Source organism: Adiantum capillus-veneris, chromosome 16 (assembly GCF_014529385.1).
Source record: "Adiantum capillus-veneris isolate H3 chromosome 16, ASM1452938v2, whole genome shotgun sequence".
In the NCBI taxonomy this organism is placed as follows: Eukaryota; Viridiplantae; Streptophyta; class Polypodiopsida; order Polypodiales; family Pteridaceae; genus Adiantum; species Adiantum capillus-veneris.
In genome coordinates, this window is record NC_140946.1 from 119,525,888 (window position 1) to 119,543,452 (window position 17,565).

General features: G+C 46.3%; 1 protein-coding gene across 1 annotated transcript in view; it reads left to right on the forward strand.

The window, feature by feature from the left end:
* The window catches only part of LOC147439740 (uncharacterized), a 296,739-nt gene that overhangs the window by 89,203 nt on the left and 189,971 nt on the right, over positions 1-17,565 (forward strand). The window contains exon 12 of the mRNA XM_086485533.1: positions 5,352-5,672. Within this exon, the coding sequence (XP_086341659.1) occupies positions 5,352-5,672 (321 nt within the window). The remainder of the gene's footprint in view (positions 1-5,351; positions 5,673-17,565) is intronic.

Sequence of the window (17,565 nt, forward strand, 5' to 3'; positions counted from 1 at the left end):
CCATGCAATTGCCATGCAAGACTCAATTGCAACTGCATGCTATATGGAACAGTGCCCACAGGCTAAGACACTATTGGGCTTGCATACCCAACAGTAACTTCAACATGTCGGAGGACCCCTCTGACAGGATTGGTGGTAGCCATACTACTATGCATGGAGTTGAGCTGGCAGCTTGGGAGAGTTTTTGTATGACTCTACATGTTTTAGATATGTGGCAGCATTCTAGCTTTGTGAGGCCCCCAGACAGCTTGGCCTTCTCTCGTTTTGACCGCATAGTGGGAGGAGTCTCGGATAGATCGCTTCTACGCTAGTGACCACATCTGTGACTTGGGTTGACAATTGGCATTCTGGTAGGGACTTCCTTTTTGGACCATGCACCAGTGATCCTCACAGTGGCTGATAGACATAGGAGGGGAGCACGATACTACGCATCCCTGAGAGGGTCTTGCTAGACTCTGCGCTCAGAGAGCGAGTGGAGGATCTTTGGACAGAGAGCTTAGACATGCAGGATTCTCCTGCTGACAGAGTGGCCTCAAGACTTGCTCAGCATAGTCGATTATTTCTTCAGGAGTCTTCGGCTCACCTGGCTGCAGCGAGAAAGGAGGAGCAGCGTCTCCGACAAGGCATTGCTTCTTTGCAGAGGATGCAGGAGCAGCATCCAGACAGTCCTTGGTTGGAGGAGCAGTACAACAGGCTCGCCAAGAGCTCGTCAACACAGAGGAGAGGCGCCATGAGTTTTCTTTCCATCGACAGGCATCTCAGTGGACCCAGGTGGGTGACAGAGTGACAGGCGCTTTCTTTGAGGCATTGGGACCCCGGCATACGCATGCCAAGGTCAGCCAGTTGAGGAGGCCAGACGCGTCAGTTGCTTAAGAGCCAGAGGATATACGTGCAGCTGCTACTGACTTCTATTGTGATCTATTATCTACGGAGCCTTAGTCAGAGCGTCAGGATGCATTCAGAGAGTAAGTGTGGGCACAGATGCCTTGTCTTGTGACTGAGGAGATGCGCAAGATGCGTGAGCTACCTCTTCAGCTAGAGGAGCTACACACGGCTCTTAGAGCACTCCCCCATCGCAGCTGTCCAGGTGAGGATGGCTTGACTCCCAGCCTTTTCTTGGAGTACTGGGACTTGCTTGGCTCAGATCTCTGCAGGGCTTTTTAGTTCATCCTACGAACAAGAGAGATGCCTGACAGCATGAGTGAGGGCCTGATTTACCTCATTCCCAAGGAGCGTGGCTCCTTAGATGAGATTCGACAGTGGTGTCCCATCACCATCCTCAACTCAGCCTACAAAATTCTTGCCAAGGCTCCGAGTTTGAGGATTCAGCCACTTCTAGAGAGCATTATACATGTGACACACACAGGCTTTGTCAAGGAGCGTAGTATCCTTGACAACATCTTTGCTTTTTGGGAGGCTTTTGCCCTCGCGCGGGTCCGTGGTGAGGATCTGGTGATACTTCTTCTCGATTTTGAGGCCTACGACAGAGTTGACTGGGACTTTTTGGAGGGCACTCTATGCAGGATGGGCTTCTCAGATGAAATTTTGTACAGACGAGCACACAGTCATGTGCCTTTGTCAGGAGGTAGAGGTGATCGTTTCATGCTCACGTTCGGTCAGATAGAGCTGCCCTCTTGCCCCCTTCCTCTTTCTGTTCTATGCTGAGGCGATGAGCAAGTTTTTAATATCACAGCAGGTTGGTTTACGTGGCTTAGTGCTCCCTATTTGGGTAGATGAGCTACTGGACGCTAAGTTTGCAGACGACTCAGTCTTGTACTTGGATGGCCAGGAGGCCAACCTTCACAGGTGTGAGCAGGCTCTTGAGACTTTTTGTTGTGCATCAGGCGCACTGATCAACTGGAGAAAGACAATGGCTTTCTCGTTTGGTAGTGCTCCTACGCCTGATTGGATGCCAGGTGAGGGTTTCAGGTGGATTCCCCCAAGGACTGCAGTTCGGTACTTGGGCGGTTAGGCTGGTTTGGACTCGTCTCTCGAGCAATAGATTGCTCCCCTCCTCCTGTCCATCAGGAGGAAGTTGTTACATTGGAGCTCCGCACGACTTTCTCTGGCAAGCAGAGTTGTAGTGGCCAACCAGATGTTGTTGGCTACTATGTGGTACATCACTTCTTGTTGGATCTTTTCGAGTTCTTGTATCAGCCAGGTAGAGAGGCTGATCAGAAACTTCCTTTGGTCAAGACGTGACACTTAGATAGCCGGGCCAAAGTGGCATGGTAGGTCATCACTCTTCTTTGTTCTCAGGGAGGATTGGGGATCATAGACCTAGCACAGCAGAGCAGAGCCCTTCTTGGGAAGTTTATTGGCAGAGGACTTCTTCCAGGAGAGGAGCCCTGTAAGGAGTTCTTGCTTCAGCGTCTTAGTGCTAGGGTGCCTTAGCCCCTGGCGACCCTCGACTAGATGGATATTCACAGAGATGCGTAGAGTTGTCTTGAGCAGGAGACTGGAGGACCGCTTCGCTGTGAGTCTGCTTCGATCTTGGGAGCAACTGCGGAGAGGCCTAGAGCAGCGTCAGCCTACTTGTACGGAGGAGCGCCTGAGACAGCTCCTTGTTTGGAACCCCATGGTTAGCACTCAGAGAGGCCACTTCGTTGGTAGTTGGCCTCACGTTTCCTGGGGTCCCATGGTAGAGGGTCCAGCACTCACTTTAGGTGACTGGCTACAATTTTCAGGCTTGTCAGAGGAGCTTCAGGGCATTCAGCTACAGGGCATGAGAGGGGTGCAGAGCATGTGTCATGACATCTCAGAGGCAGTACCAGCTGAGTGGCTCACACCTCTCGAGTCAGCAGCGCCCAGATGGATGGGGCCTTCATGTGACTGGAGGTTCTCATCTCAGTTCAGGCTTGCTCAGAGACTATACCCTCCCTGTCTTTCGAGCTACAGGGTGAGGGACGCTTACACCCAGTTGCAGTAGAGGCCCCACAGGTGGCAGAGTGCTGTTTTTAGAGGATCCGAGTGGTGGGCATCTGTGGGAGGACTTGTGTTATAGATCCCGACCTAGTAGCTCTTGAGACTGGCCACTGGAGACTATGGGCTTGGAAGAGCTGTCGACTGGCACGAGTACAGTGGGATCCTGGAGAGCGGCTTTGGAGGGGCCCTTTCTCCTCAACAGACCATCCAGGTGTCCCTTTCTTTCAGTACACTGTTCGACTGGGACGTCACATACTGGCAGCGCAGAGAGAGGCTCGTCCTGCTGCAGCACCTCATTGGCAGGAGGAGGGTCTCACAACTGAGTTCTTGGCAGCTTTTTGGGTGAGATTGTGGGACTCCAGACAGCCGAGGCGAGTCACTTTGTTCCAGTGACTGGTTGCACACCGAGCTACAACAATCGGGAGCTGGTTTGTACATAGTGGTCTCTCAACCGCATGTGTAGCTTGTGACCATCTTGTGAAGAGTCAGCGTCGCTGTCTTTGGGACTGTGCTTTGGCACATCAGGTGTGGCTTCATGTTCTTCGGATGATGCCAACTCTTTCCACAACTCGGCAATACACTTGGGGGGCAGCTGCTTGGTCCAGTCTCACGGGCCCGACACTTCAGTTTGAGCTATCCTCCATCAGTAGGATGATAGTGATGCAGGGGGGTCGACCTACACTCCAGCCTGCTACAGAGCTTACTCCACAGGAGTGGTGCAGTGAGAGAGAGGAGTGTTGGGAGGTCATCAGCGGCCTGACACTCTGGTTCATTTGGCGGGCCCACTGCTTCCGCATCTTCGAGGCTCGCCCTGTACTATCAGCAGAGACTGTTCGGGATCTTTGGCTAAAGCTGATCCATACTCTCGGAGGACAGTTCGAGAGACTGCAGGGTAGCTCTGACCACATGCGGGAGCGCACAGAGGCTTTCCTTCGACTCTGGCGTCCTCGGCCTTTTTGCACCATGGTCCAGGGTGTGCTGAGATGGCACTACCGTCCACCTGTATGGCTTTTCCCTCCTTCCATCTCTTGATTTAGCTTGATTGTATATATGCTGTTTTTTCATTGGGAGAGTCTCCCCATCATGATTGTTGTAGCCCTCTCTTGTAGAGGTGGTTGTAGCCCTATGGGAAGTTTCATTAACTAATAGAAGAATCTTTTTCTCGGAAAAAAAATAAAAATGTTGAAGCGAAGAATGTACTTTTTTTCTTTCTATTGATGGTTGGGCCTTTCACACAATTGGTCCATCGCAATGTCTTTCTTTTTAATTCTGTGTCATGGGTGAGAGGACAGATTATGTGCATTCCTGGCTTGCTACTGTGGTGGATCTCTTTGTTGATAGATGGAAAAGTCATTCTCAAGGAGCAAGCTCTTCCATGGCCACATGCTATAGAAACAGTTCATAGTCTTGAGTGAGTTTTCATAGGCAACAGCCATGTACATGCCCCATAAGTATGCCATATTGTTTGTTGTTTGCACTTATCATTGATTTGATCTAATCAAACAAACATTATAGAGAAAAAAAGAGAGAGGGAGACATGTGCTCCTATGTGTCGTTATGTGTCTACGTGCGTTGCCCATGTATATCTGTGTGGTGCTTTGTCTTTAGCTGTGGGTGTTTCTTGCCAGACCCTTAGAATTGGTCGTTGAGTCCGTATAATGTATCAATTGTTACCTCTTATTGTTTTCTATCGCGTCATCTAGTCGTCAATGCTGTCCTCTGGGTCTTATTTGTTGTTGTGTCTGTTGAGATGTATGTGTGTTTTTACGGTTAATTGTTGCCTACTACTGATTTCTGTTGTGATGTGCTTAGCCTTTAGTGAGACTTCCCTATATACTTCACTGAGATGCACCCAGTACATAGAGAACAGAGTGCATATCCATATTTTCCTACTACAATGGCCCACTGAGATTTTTTCACTGATAATCAACCTTTTTTTGAGTTGTTATTCATTTTTATATTACAATCCTGCAGATCAGCCCGAGCATTCATTTTTCTTCACAGAAGATAAGCATCCCAATTTCATAGCTTGTTCTCCAAGTCCATTACCTTGTCCGTACAATAATGTGACCAATTTGAAATTATTATGCTTAGAAGAGTTTCTTACTTAGTAAGGTCAACTCATCTGCTGTGTATACAACAGCACTTTCTGCGTGCGATAATGTTACCGGTACATAATCTTGATGTTTGGAAGAGTTTGTACTTAGTAAGGTTAGCTTTTCTGCTATCCATATAGTCGTATACATGACTTTTCTAGTTCTTCTTTGGAATATTAATCAATAAGTATGTTAATCTTTGCCATTTAAGAGCCAAAGAATTCTGTCTGAATTTTAGATAATTATAGAGCTTAATCAATGGTTGCATCTAGCATCTTGCTGCTGTACGGTCCTGATAGTTGTTACGTTTAATGTTTTGCCTTATTCCAGGCGAAGTTGATGCATCCAAAACTAACATTTCTGGCAAAGGGTTGGATAACTCAACAGCTGGAGATATTTCAGAGTTCACAGTTCAACTACATGATAGTCATGGAAATCCCACAGGAGCTTCTAATACATCTATAAGCGTGTCAATTTTAAGGTTTGGAGACCCATTGGAGCTACCCAAGAATATAACAAACAGTGCCACTATGATAGGCTTTTATAGGGTGATATTTAGTGCCAAGGTTGCTGGACAATATGCCATAACGATAAGGTGGCGAGGTGTCACTCTGCATTCCGGGCCTGCGTTGTACAAAACTGTGTTTCCAGGTATGTTTTCAAGAAAGAGGCCTTTTTGGAATTTATGTAAATCATAATGCGGTTTATACGGACAAATTGTGGTAATAATCCCTTCTTCATCTTTGAAGCCACAATGGAGGAGCCACCATAAACCTCCGGACATAGTGGTAGATCTGCCTATGTGATTTCTTGGAAGCACATCGGCACATCGGCACCATAAACCTCGGGACATAGTGGTAGATCTGCCTATGTGATTTCTTGGAGGTTGAAAACCAAGAACTAGGCTTGGTTTTAACTTGATTCGTATTTTGTCTTTCTGTAGGGATTATTCCTCTCTTGTAATCGGTATTTCGGTATATTCCATATCGGGGTATGTGCCATTAGGATGTTTTATAACAGAAGACGTTTCTTCAAAAAAACAATGGTAAATCTACGATAAGGTCAAGTTATGAAGTTGCCATAGGAGAGTGGCACAAATTACATGTATTACAATGTTGCTAGAATATCACGTATATGTGGCAGTAGTCAGCTCTTGGCAATACAATCAATTTACCAGAATTATTGGTAGCGCGAGATACGTGTTAATATTACAGAAGATTCTCACTATGGCCAAATGAATGACCATAAGCACAGAAGAGACCCAAATCATATAATCTATGCATTGATCTTGCTCTAGGTACTGTATCAAAAGCTTTGCAGAAATTCACAAAGCAGCAATAGATACTACGTCTTATGTGCTCGACCCTCCTCAATGATAGCTCGAAGTATAAGAGCATGATCGAGCTAGAGAATCCTCTCCTGAATTGCGCCTGCCCTTGTGCTCAGACACTCTTTCTCGGGCCAACAACTCCAACTCATGCTTAATCACAGAAGCGTAAAGCTTTGCCAATGTGTGGCCTATCATGATGGTAGGATAGTTACTAGGGATCTTAGGATCCCCATCCTTCAAGATTAGCACAATAGTTTTAGTGCTCCAGCTCTCAAGAAAGCCTTCGCATATGGCTCTATGTAACATGTGTGCCCACACATGTGCCGATGTATCTCAAGCGAGACATAAATGCTCCGTAACTTGACCATTGTGATCATGTGGTTTGCCTGTGTGTAGTCTATCAATGGCATCACATATCATACCGAAAGTGAAGAAGGTGAAAGTAGGGGAGGCAAAGCTGATACTGTATAGAGCCTAGTCTTATCGCATACTATCTCCAGGTGTATGTAGAAATACTGGGTGTGGGTGTTTGCTGCTCCAAAAAGAGTCTCCATGCCTCTCTAGAATTTAGATTAGCGAGTATAGCTGCTTCTCAAGTCGACTCTAATCTCGCTGTATCACAAGAGTGGGGAAAGGCTATAACTGTCCCTGCATGAATAGCGTCATTAAGGTGGTGTGTAAGTGTTGTCTGTTAGCAGGGTTACAGTGTCGCTGGCACTGAACAGATAGTTAGTTGCAGTTGAGCTGGGCTGAATCCATATTGGACGGACTTTTGCTTGGCAGTGACACGTGGCAGGCATACGAGTGGTGTTCTATTGGACGCGGGCCACACCACCACGACCACAGTTTTGAGATAGTCTTAGCTGGATTAGATTTTTGTGAGCCGTTGGTGGCTCTTTATGGTTGTATATCTCTGTAGCTGTTTGGGAGTTTTGATTATCCACTTTGTATGTTGTAGCGTCTAGTTTGGAGTCCTGAGTCTGCACGACATTGGCACTCTCCCTGCACATTGGAGCCTCAATACCCCCATTGTACCTTGAGTCCTGAGCTTGGAGCTGTGTGCGCTGCTAGCGAGAGTTGTATGGTTCTTTGAGCTTGTCGAGTTCCATTGAGTTGAGTCTGTAGTTGTGTTTTGAGTCATGTCGTGTCTTGAGTCATATTCCACTTCTGTGTTTGAGTCATGTTCCCGTGTGATGTTTCTTTTGTTGGACTGAGGTTTCATCATGCATACGGCACTGATGAGCACCCACTCTAGAGAGCACGACACCTTTTCCTAGCTACAAGTGCTTTCATTTTTGGCACGCCCGGTGGATGGAGCTAGCTGATTAAGATTAAGCTCTCGTCTGTGTTAGATTAAGATCTCGTCTGGTGTTTCTGAGATCTCTGGTTAAGTCTAGTCTAGTCTCGTCTAGCTTCCCTCGACCAGCTTGGTCTAGTCTCTAGTCCTGGTCTAGCTGTCTCTCCTCCAAGTCTAGCTAGGGTCTAGTCACTTGTCCTGGTCTAGCTATCTCTTGTCCAGGTCTAGCCAGGGGCTCTAGTCACTTGTCCTGGTCCAGGGGAGCCTAGTCCAATGTTCAATCAGTTCATGCCCCAAAGCTTGGGTGGACTCTTGGTTACTGTATGACACATACAAGGCAGTCAAAGGAGCGACAAAGTTCACTACTAAGTCCTTTGAAGTACTACCACAGAAAACGTCAACCATTTGTGCCAAGTAGAAGTCCACCAGCCCCATTACCCCTACTCTCTTCTCACACAACTGACTCCATTCCCTCAACCAGTTCTACACCTCCTCGCTCATCTTCCCCAGCAAAGTGCTCGACCAGTGTGTTACAACAAGCCCTTGAGCACCACCAGGCTCCTGAGAAGACGGCCATGGAGGAGCTCACAAGTGTCCTGGCTAAGGTAAATAAAAAGTTTCCAACTTCCACAGGACTCTCCAAAAGGATGCAGATGACCATGCCAAGAGATTTGTCTCTCTCTGCAAGGGTCATGGGCTCAACAGAGAAGACTTTTACCTAGTGCTCTTCCCATCAGCATTGGATGGCTTAGCCGATAAATGGTATAGTCAATTTGCTAAGAACCATTTTGCCACTTGGGCTACATTAAGACGGGAGTTCTGTGAAGCTTTCAGACCAGGGGACTTCCAAGAAAAAGTTTTGGATGAGTTGGCCAACCTAATGCTCTAGCCCAATGAGACTTTTGCAGAACTCATGATTAGAACAAAGTCTCTGGTGGCTAAGCTTCCCCAACAACCAAGCGAATTTATGGTGAAGAAATGGGTAGAGAAGGCTCTTCCCAAGTCTTCTCAACAAAAACTTAGAGAAAGTCTCCGACCTGAAGCCACTCTCGAGGAGTTTGTTGCTGCTGCTACTAGGATAGAGGAGGCAAGAAGGCTGTTCAGTGACTCTCCTCAGGTAGAGTCTCCCTCTGTACTCTTGGAAAGTCCATCTGACCCCTTAACTTCTTTACAGAGGGAACTAGAAGCCCTAAAGCTACAACGGGCTCTTCAAGAAGCGAGGTCCTTCTCTCTTAAACACGAGAAGCCTCCACATCACGAGGCGTTGGAATAGATCAAGCGCGAGTTATACGAGCTCGGGTCTCAACAGGAGACTAAAGCTCTAGTTTGGTGTAGCATGCTGCTCTCCAGGGCACCCTGCACCTGAATGTCCCCTTGGAGCTTATTGCCATTTCTGTGAAAAGGCGAACATGAGGATAAGGATTACTACTACCTCAAAGGATTGCAACAAATACAACAAAGTCTTGGTCCTACTCTTCAACAAGGGCTAGCACATGCATCCAACATGCTCTCTCCCTATGGTCATATGCCACCATTGTTGAATACCCCTCCTATAGAAGGTATGACAAGCACTTTTTTGCCTCACAGTTTTTATCATGCCAATGCTCCCTCAGCTCCTCAGAGCTTCTACACCTCAGCCTCCACCTCTCTGCAGCAGGAGCAGAGACCACCTCGTCCCCCATTTCGTCCATCAAATTGGCCCATATTATGCTACAGATGCAGAGAATATGGGCAGTATCAAAGTAAGTGCCCTTACCCGAAGGGTCCCCTCCTTGCCGTCACTGCCTCGAGGCAAAGGACCACTACAGTAAGGATCGTCCCAAGCAAAGCACATCCACGTCTTTAGGCCCAAGTCAGAACTAACAAGAGTTCACATTTCCAAATCTCAACCTGATAGCAGTAAGTGCTATCCCTCAGCCGTCCCTGGCTACTCGTGCTTACCCCGCAGGATAGGCCACAACAAGTGGAGGATCTTGCTGGCGTCCTAACTCGGGCACAAAGAGCAGCTCTTGGTCTCAGCCTTCCAAAAGGGCCACTTCGTCCATCTCCACTTCCCCCTCCTAGTACACCTGACCCAACTGATCAGAAATTTACTAGTGCTAAAGGCCGCCCTCCCTCCATGAAAACTGATATTGATGGGGCCTTATTGCCACTGAGTTTTTGGAAGCAGTGGCTGATTTGCAACAGATCAAAATTCCAGAGGAAGCCTAGATCAAAAGCATCAGGCTGACATCAGAAGCCATCTTGAAGAACACCTTTCAACAAATGTCACTTTATGACATGCTCCGCCTCGATGCAAATCTAAGAAGTGACGCCCTTACAGTCATTCAATCTCTGTACCTAGGTGCACAACCTAGTGGTGGGCACCTCCCCGTTCATCCCTCAGAGTCCTACATGATTTCCTATCCCGCCGCTCCCCTCACCGATTACAAGAGTCCTTGTCTCACTGTATCTATCCATGGGTGTCAATTCTCCGGTGCCATTGTCGATGGTGGATCAGGCATCAATCTGATGCCAGAGTTCACTACGATGGCGTAAGGTCTGCAGCCTACCTGCCGTGTCCCCTTCACAGTTACATTGGCTGACCAGAGGACAGTCTACCTAGTGGGCATAGTAGACAAGGTGCCTATGCAGGTACAAGACTTCACGTTCAACTTGAATTTTGTTGTGGTTCGTCTTCCCTATGTTGAGGGAGCTTTTTCCTTGCTCATTGGTAGACCTTGGTTGCGGCACACAAAGGCACTTCACGATTGGGGAAACGACACCATGTGGATTCTTACTCATGGCTCCCCAATGCAATCAGTTCGACTTGAAGGAGGTATGGATCCGGTGGCTCATCATAGTTCTGTGTCAATAGAGTCCAAGCCCGGAACCGAGCGTAGCCTACCACACCAGATGGGTCCGACAAAGATCTTTTGCAGTGATTGGAGGCTACCACATCACTGCCATGCTATGTGGTCTCTACTCAACCCTTGCTTGACGATCCACCCTCTTTCCCTGCTCCTCTAGCTGCGATCAGTGAGCCACACCCTATAGATGCAAGTGAGACAGTCACGGAGGACCATACTTTTGTGGGCCCCTCGTTGGAAGCCATCGGTCTTGGTGAACCTTTAACACACCACAGAAGGGGAAAGAAATTTCCTTTGCAAGAGATCACCACCGCCTCAAATCTTCCCTATTGTCCTCTATACCCGATTCTTCAATCGCACCAAGGCCCCCCTGCTGTGTCTGAGGATTTACCCTTGGAGGAGTATCCACAAGGCTGGTTACAGGAAGAGTATGCTGATTTTCACATAGATTAGACACTAGCCCATGATGTTTCAAAGCTGCAAGAAGCGGCTAGGTCTTCATCCTCTGATGCACTCTCACCAGCGACACCTCCGGACCCAGTTAGAGAAGTCAACCTAGGCGACCCTGACGACCCTCAGCACATCCTCCTAGCCTCTTGGTTAGGGGATCATCCCATGCTACTCGATCAGGTAGTCTTATTTATGCACTCCCTTAAAGATGTTTTGCCTGGTCTTACAAGGATTTGAAAGGAATCCCACCAGGACTGGGTGTCCATACTATCCCTGTGGTTGAAGGGGCCAAGCCTATCAGAGGCCGGACTTACAAGCTCAACCCTAAGTATGCCGAAGTTGTCAAGAAAGAGCTAGAAAAGATGGAAGAAGCAGGGATCATTGTGCCATTGGAGCACTCTGAGTGGCTATCACCCATGGTCATCGTGCCTAAAAATCAATCAAATAAAATCTGCGTGTGCATTGAGTACCCCGTGCTGAACAAGGTAACTATTCGAGATGGTTTCTCCACCCCCTTCACTGAGAGTGTGCTTGAAGATGTGGCAGGGCACGTATTGTACAGTTTCATGGATGGCTTCAGTGGTGGTTACAATCAGTTAGACATCCATCTGGGGCAAGATTACACATGGGTTCTCATGGAGAATTTGATAGAGATGACATCTCTCAGTGGGAAGGCAAAGAAAAGTTGAAAATCCGATGGGGGAACTGAAGAAAAGAATGAAGATTTGGGCAATTTTTTTTCGACGACGAACAAGTTTGCCAGGACGGAGTACAAACGTCAACTGCAGATTGCCATATGTATTAACAGATTGATTAAGTACTCCAGGGACCCGAAATTGGCGAAACACCTGAAGAATTACCCGATTGATAAAATTTACTTGAGATGGTGTGTAGCCATTGCTTCTCCTCTCATCTTGGGAGGAAAGCCGAAAAGATAGACGAGTGCAGAAAAGCGGAACCTGTACTCGCAGAAAGAGATAAGACAAGAACTCTTGAAAAGAAGCACTTCTACAGAGCCAACCAATATGACTTTCTCAAAGACAAGAGCAAGAAAACAAAAGAATTTAAAGAAGGTGGACAGTCGATAAAATTTGAATCCTTTTCTGGATTCCGAGATGCTCCGAGGGCTTTGGCCTTCATCTAGCAGTTTGGCATAGCCTTCTCCGGAGGGCACTACTCAGAGCTCTCCAAGATTAGGAGGGCTGCATCTTTTCTAAAGGGAAATGCTCAAACATGGTGGTCCACTCTTCTTCTTAGGAAGGAAGCTCCAGTCAAGTGGTTGAAATTCAAAAGGCTCTTTATTTCTTCTTGGCTGACCCAGGAATACGAACGGATGTAAGAACCGCTTGGAAGCATCTTCGGTTGACCAAGGGACATTCTTTAGACGCTTATTGCGAGAGATTTTGGGACTCTTTTCTACCAACCTCTTCATTTAAGGAGGTCACCTTTGAGGAACAGATTGAGCGTTTTTGCTGCGGAATCGCAGCAGAGATCTGAGACTACTACCTTGAACAAAAGTTGAGTTCTATCTAAAAATTAATTGGTCATGCGAAACGGGGTTTCTCGATACATTCGGGGAATTTGACATACCCCACGGATGAGATCTTGACTCAGAGGATCAGACAGACCTCCAATAATGAAAGTAGAAAGAAAAAGAGATCCGAGGACAAAGGAAATAAAGATACATGATCTCGATTGACTCTTAGAGAAAGGGCTATCTGTCTCAAAGAGGGGAAGTGTTTTGGTTGCACGGAACTTGGACACATCTCCGCAAAGTGTCCCAAAAAGGCACAACAAGAACAGACTGAAGACAAGCCAGAGAGTTCTAGAGCAGCAGAGGAACGTGGCAGATGAAAGCATAACTGGTACCACATTGGGTGGGGCTCGAACCGAATGAGATGAACGGAAGTACAAAATTTTGCCGCTCTTAGGGCAAAGTGAAAGATCAGGAAGCCCTTGTTTTCTTTGATGGAGGAGCGAAGGCCAACTTCTTTTCACTTGAATTGGCGGCTCGACATGGAATTACGCCCGACAGGCTAAGGCCACAGGCGGAGGCAGTTCTAATGGAACCCGGACGGGATGTTTTCATTACCCCGATCATTGGCAAACTTCGTTTACAATGTTAGGGGTGTCAAGGGTGTTTAGGGCACGAGGATTGTTCTATCATGCCTTTGGAAGGGTGTGATGTCTTCCGAGGAATCTCGTGGTACCACAAGAACGCTGTGGTTGACTATCGGGCTGAGAAAGCGACTTTGACAAATGAAGGGAAAAGAGATTGTACTTGATGAAATTTAGTTTCTTTACTCGATTTTCTTGAGAGAACTGAATGATGATTGAAGGTCGAATATGTATTGACCTTGAACAAGAACGACAAGATTTTTTGCATTAGGGGCTGACTGTTTCTCTGAAGGCGTACAAAGCGAGTTGCCTTCTTTACGTTGTGAAGATCACATGATTGATTCCTGGTAGTACATCACCAAACTGGCCACCTTACAAGGTTAGCCGAGGCCAAAATAAAGAACCAATGAAACAGAACAGATTTCCACCTTACGAGGATCGATAATACTCGATAGACTTCAGAATTCTACTTGTCGAATTGATATGAAGAGTGATTATCATCAGATCTGTATTGCTCTTGGAGACGTGACGTCTACACGATAGCTTTCAGGGCAACTTTTTGGATTTTCACAGAGTACCGACCATTTGTGGATTTTCCAGACACTAAAAAAGCATATATTGCTTATAAATGTGAAGAAAAGAGCGAGTTTTTCTTGCTTAAGACACACTTTCTGGGACACATTGTCTCAGCAGCACGAGTACAGATGGACCCGGCCAAGATTGAGACTATACCTGATTGGCCCGATTTGAAGAATGTTCATGAAGTTAGAAGCTTCTTGGGGTTGTGTTCTTACTACCGGTGGTTCATTCGAAAGTTTGCAGAGGTTAGCTTCCCCTTTGCACATTCTGAGACAGAAAGGAGTCCCTTTCTCTTGGGGACCCACAAAGGTGACTGCCTTTCAGACACTGTAAGATAAATTGACTACTGGACCAATATTGACTTGGCCGGACTTGCAAAAGTGATTTGAAGTATATTGTGATGCTTGTGGTCGTAGTCTGGGAGCGGTCTTAATGCAAGAAGGCCATGTGATTCCCTATGAAAGCCGATTGTTTTCAAGGCCAGAATTGATAGCACAATCTATGAGAAAGATCTTTTGGTAGTGATCCATGCTCTTACTCAGTGGCGACACTACTTATTCGGAGCCGATTTTATGGTCTTCACTGATCATGAGAGTTTACGCTACTTCTTGTCACAGAAGCAGCTTTCGGAAAAGCTGATGCGGTGGGCTATCATCTTCTCACAATTTCACTTCCAGATTGTCCATGTTCAGGGACAAAAGAACTTGGTGGCAGATGCTTTGTCTTGGAAGCGGCTAGTCTTGGCTATTTCCGCGATTCATCATGGAAGCTTCGAGGACATGGTTGATGAGTATGCCACACATCCATATTTTTTTGATGTGTTCACTCGAATACATATAAGGGAGGTAGTAGCGGCATATTCCATATGGGATGGCTACTTGATGAAGAAAACGATGTTGTGCGTTACACAGCCCCGTTAAGGGAAAAGGTTCTGATTGAATGCCATTGTCCACAACGCCCCCCCCCCCCCCCCCCCCCCCCCCCCTCAAAAAAAAAAAAAAAAGGCAGAACGGGAACGGGAACGGGGGACCGGAACTGTAAGTTTGAAATATGCTTAAATTAGGTTGGATTTAACCTATATGTTAGTAGAGAGCCATACACACCCATTAGTCCAAGTAGAATCCTATTTAGGCATGCTATGCAATGATTCTTTAGTCTTAAGGCTTACAGGTGATTACGCAATACACAATATATGAATTGGGATCATCCTTTACAAAAGCATCTTGATTATTTATAGAAAGAACATTGACTCAAAGTTGAAGAATAGAGCCCAGACTCCACACAAAATCTTGGAGCAAAAAGATGATAGATCATAGATTATAAAGATGGATTAGAAGGCCAGCCAAGGCGTTACAAAAAGATATGTAGAGGCTAGAGTGCTAAATAACAACTGTAAGAGTCACTAGATGACATGTCAAGACTCAATCACTCATATGGTAGTGCAATACAAAAAGGGGGGCAAAGCCGACGGCCACAAAGGAAACAAATATCAAAAACCAATGAGCAATGAGTCATGACTCCATGCTTGATGTTCACCTCTGAATAGGGGTAGAAGAGCATCCCACCTCCCAATCTGTAGTGGAGTCCTAAACGTCGTGAATATCATCCCAATCCTCCTGCGTAGGCTCATCCTCATGCGTAGATCCTCCTGCCTCTCCAAGCACCTCTACCTCTACCTCCATCTCCCACTATAGAAAAGGATTTGTCACTTTGGATGTTGACTTGCAAAGCATTCTTAAGTTTTCACTGACAAAAACAAGGTCATTTGCTTTCTCCACTCCAAGTCGGTTCTTCTTTCTAGATGCAATGTGGCTATATACACTCCACAATTGCTCCAAGCAAGAGGAGCTAACCGGTTGGCTGAGAAAGTGGAGGGCAAGTCGCTGAAGATCGGGACCATGTGAACCATTTTCTTGCCACCACAAGATGGAGGAAATCTTGGTGCGATCAATTTGGGCAGCGGCTGTCCCAAATGATCCTTGCATATCCCTGTAAAATGTAAGCCGATCCTTGATTTTTCGTTGCATGTCACGATTAGAGTGAAGCTTCTTCAAGATGGTATTCCAATGTGTATTTACCTCCGAATCATGCTATTGCCCTGCACCTTGGAACTCTAGGTCCAACACAAAAGCTGCACCATGAAGAGGTGAACTATAGGCATTCCACTGCTACTTCAAAGGTCTTTGATTTCTTTGAGCCTATCTGATCCTTCTCATGCTCTTCAAGGGCCTCGACCATGCGATCCATTGCTTCATAGACCTTGCCAATGCAAGGTTGCATACCATCCATCACTCTAAGCAAGTGGATCACTAGTTTCACCATTTTGTCAATACTCTTTAGGGACTCCCAGAACTCAGGATCCTCCACCTTCCCTGTACAAATGATCCTTGCGACTGTACTTGCATGGGTAGTCTCAGCAAACTCTGTACTGATGAAGAGCTGCCGCACTGCACTTTGACACCCTACTAAGAGGCTTACCATTAGATAGTTGTAGGCGAAGCGTGTCTCACAAAACTTTAGAAGCACTTTGCCCCCCGACCGCTTCAAGAACTCGTCTTGAAGTATGTTGTGGTTGTTGATGAAAGCAACCACCTTGGACGTGGATGCAATGAGAGGCTCTATCCAAGGTAGTTTGTTGAAATTCTTTAAGAGGTTGTTAAGGCAACGTGCCATGCAAATGGACACCGTGATGTGACCAGATAAAAGAAAAGATAAATGATGTCTCCTTTAGATTGAAGTTGCCCGATACTTGGAAGATTCACAATGCTTTTCATGTGAGTCTATTGAAGCCTTTTAAAGGCAATGTGCTTGATGATGGTGAGCTAGATGAGCAACCCGAAGTGGAGGAAAGCGAGGAGATACTTGTTCTAGAACAGATATTGGCACACAAGGACAAAAAGATTAATGGTAAAGTGATTAGGCGGTTCTTGGTTAAGTTCAAGAACTATCCTGCATTGGATGTGAAGTGGATGGAGGAGAAGGACCTAGCAATACTCCTCAGATTTTGGAACCTCACCTTGAAGCATTCGGTTTAGCATAGTCTACTCCGATAGAACCCTGATTTCAGCATGGGTGAATCTAGTGTAGCGGGTTTGCACAAGAGGGGAGTCACTCTGCTCCTTTGTGAATGGATTACTCAGATTTTGAATAGATTCAGTGATGTCCCCTTTGGGTTTCAAGGATACTAATGGGCTGATAGTATTCTGCTGTATGACTTTGTGAACTTGAATTTCTGAAAATGAAAATGATTGATTTGTACTTGACTTGTTTGAGTGCAGGAACTGAAAGACGAAATGATTGCAACATTTCGGTCTTATAAATTATAAACATGATTGCAATAATTATTAGTTAATTAAGCATCCGTGAGGTCTCAAATGGATCTAGATGCGATTATTGAACACGTTACCGATTAATCATGGTCTGAGATTTGGAATTTGTATGTGATTTGTCCTGTGATGTCAAGTGATGTCCTGTGATGTACAGTGATGTGACTGTCGTTTTGTACAAGTGCTATAGATATGTTGTGTCTAATGCATCGGTACTAACAGTTAGTGTCTACTAAGACAATTTATGGCCTCTGTCTGTTTTGCAGGCATAATGGAGGGCCATTACAATTCTTTCAAGAGGGGGATATGTCACAAATTGGTGACGTGGCAAGCCCCCGATACACACGCACACACACACACGCTGCTGACGTGGAAGCAACCCGAAAAACGCATTGCAATTTCCGCCGAGAAACGCGCTGACAGGTTGACGTGGCAGGCAGTACGGACTCCACATTTTCCGCTGGTCATGGTGACGTGGCAATGTACGGACGCCCGTTATTTGCATTGGCTGCTTTTGGCTGACAGATTTTGGAGTAAAAGCTTTTGGGCATTATGCTTTAATTTTAACAAGCTTTTGAGTTTAAGATTTTTGGGG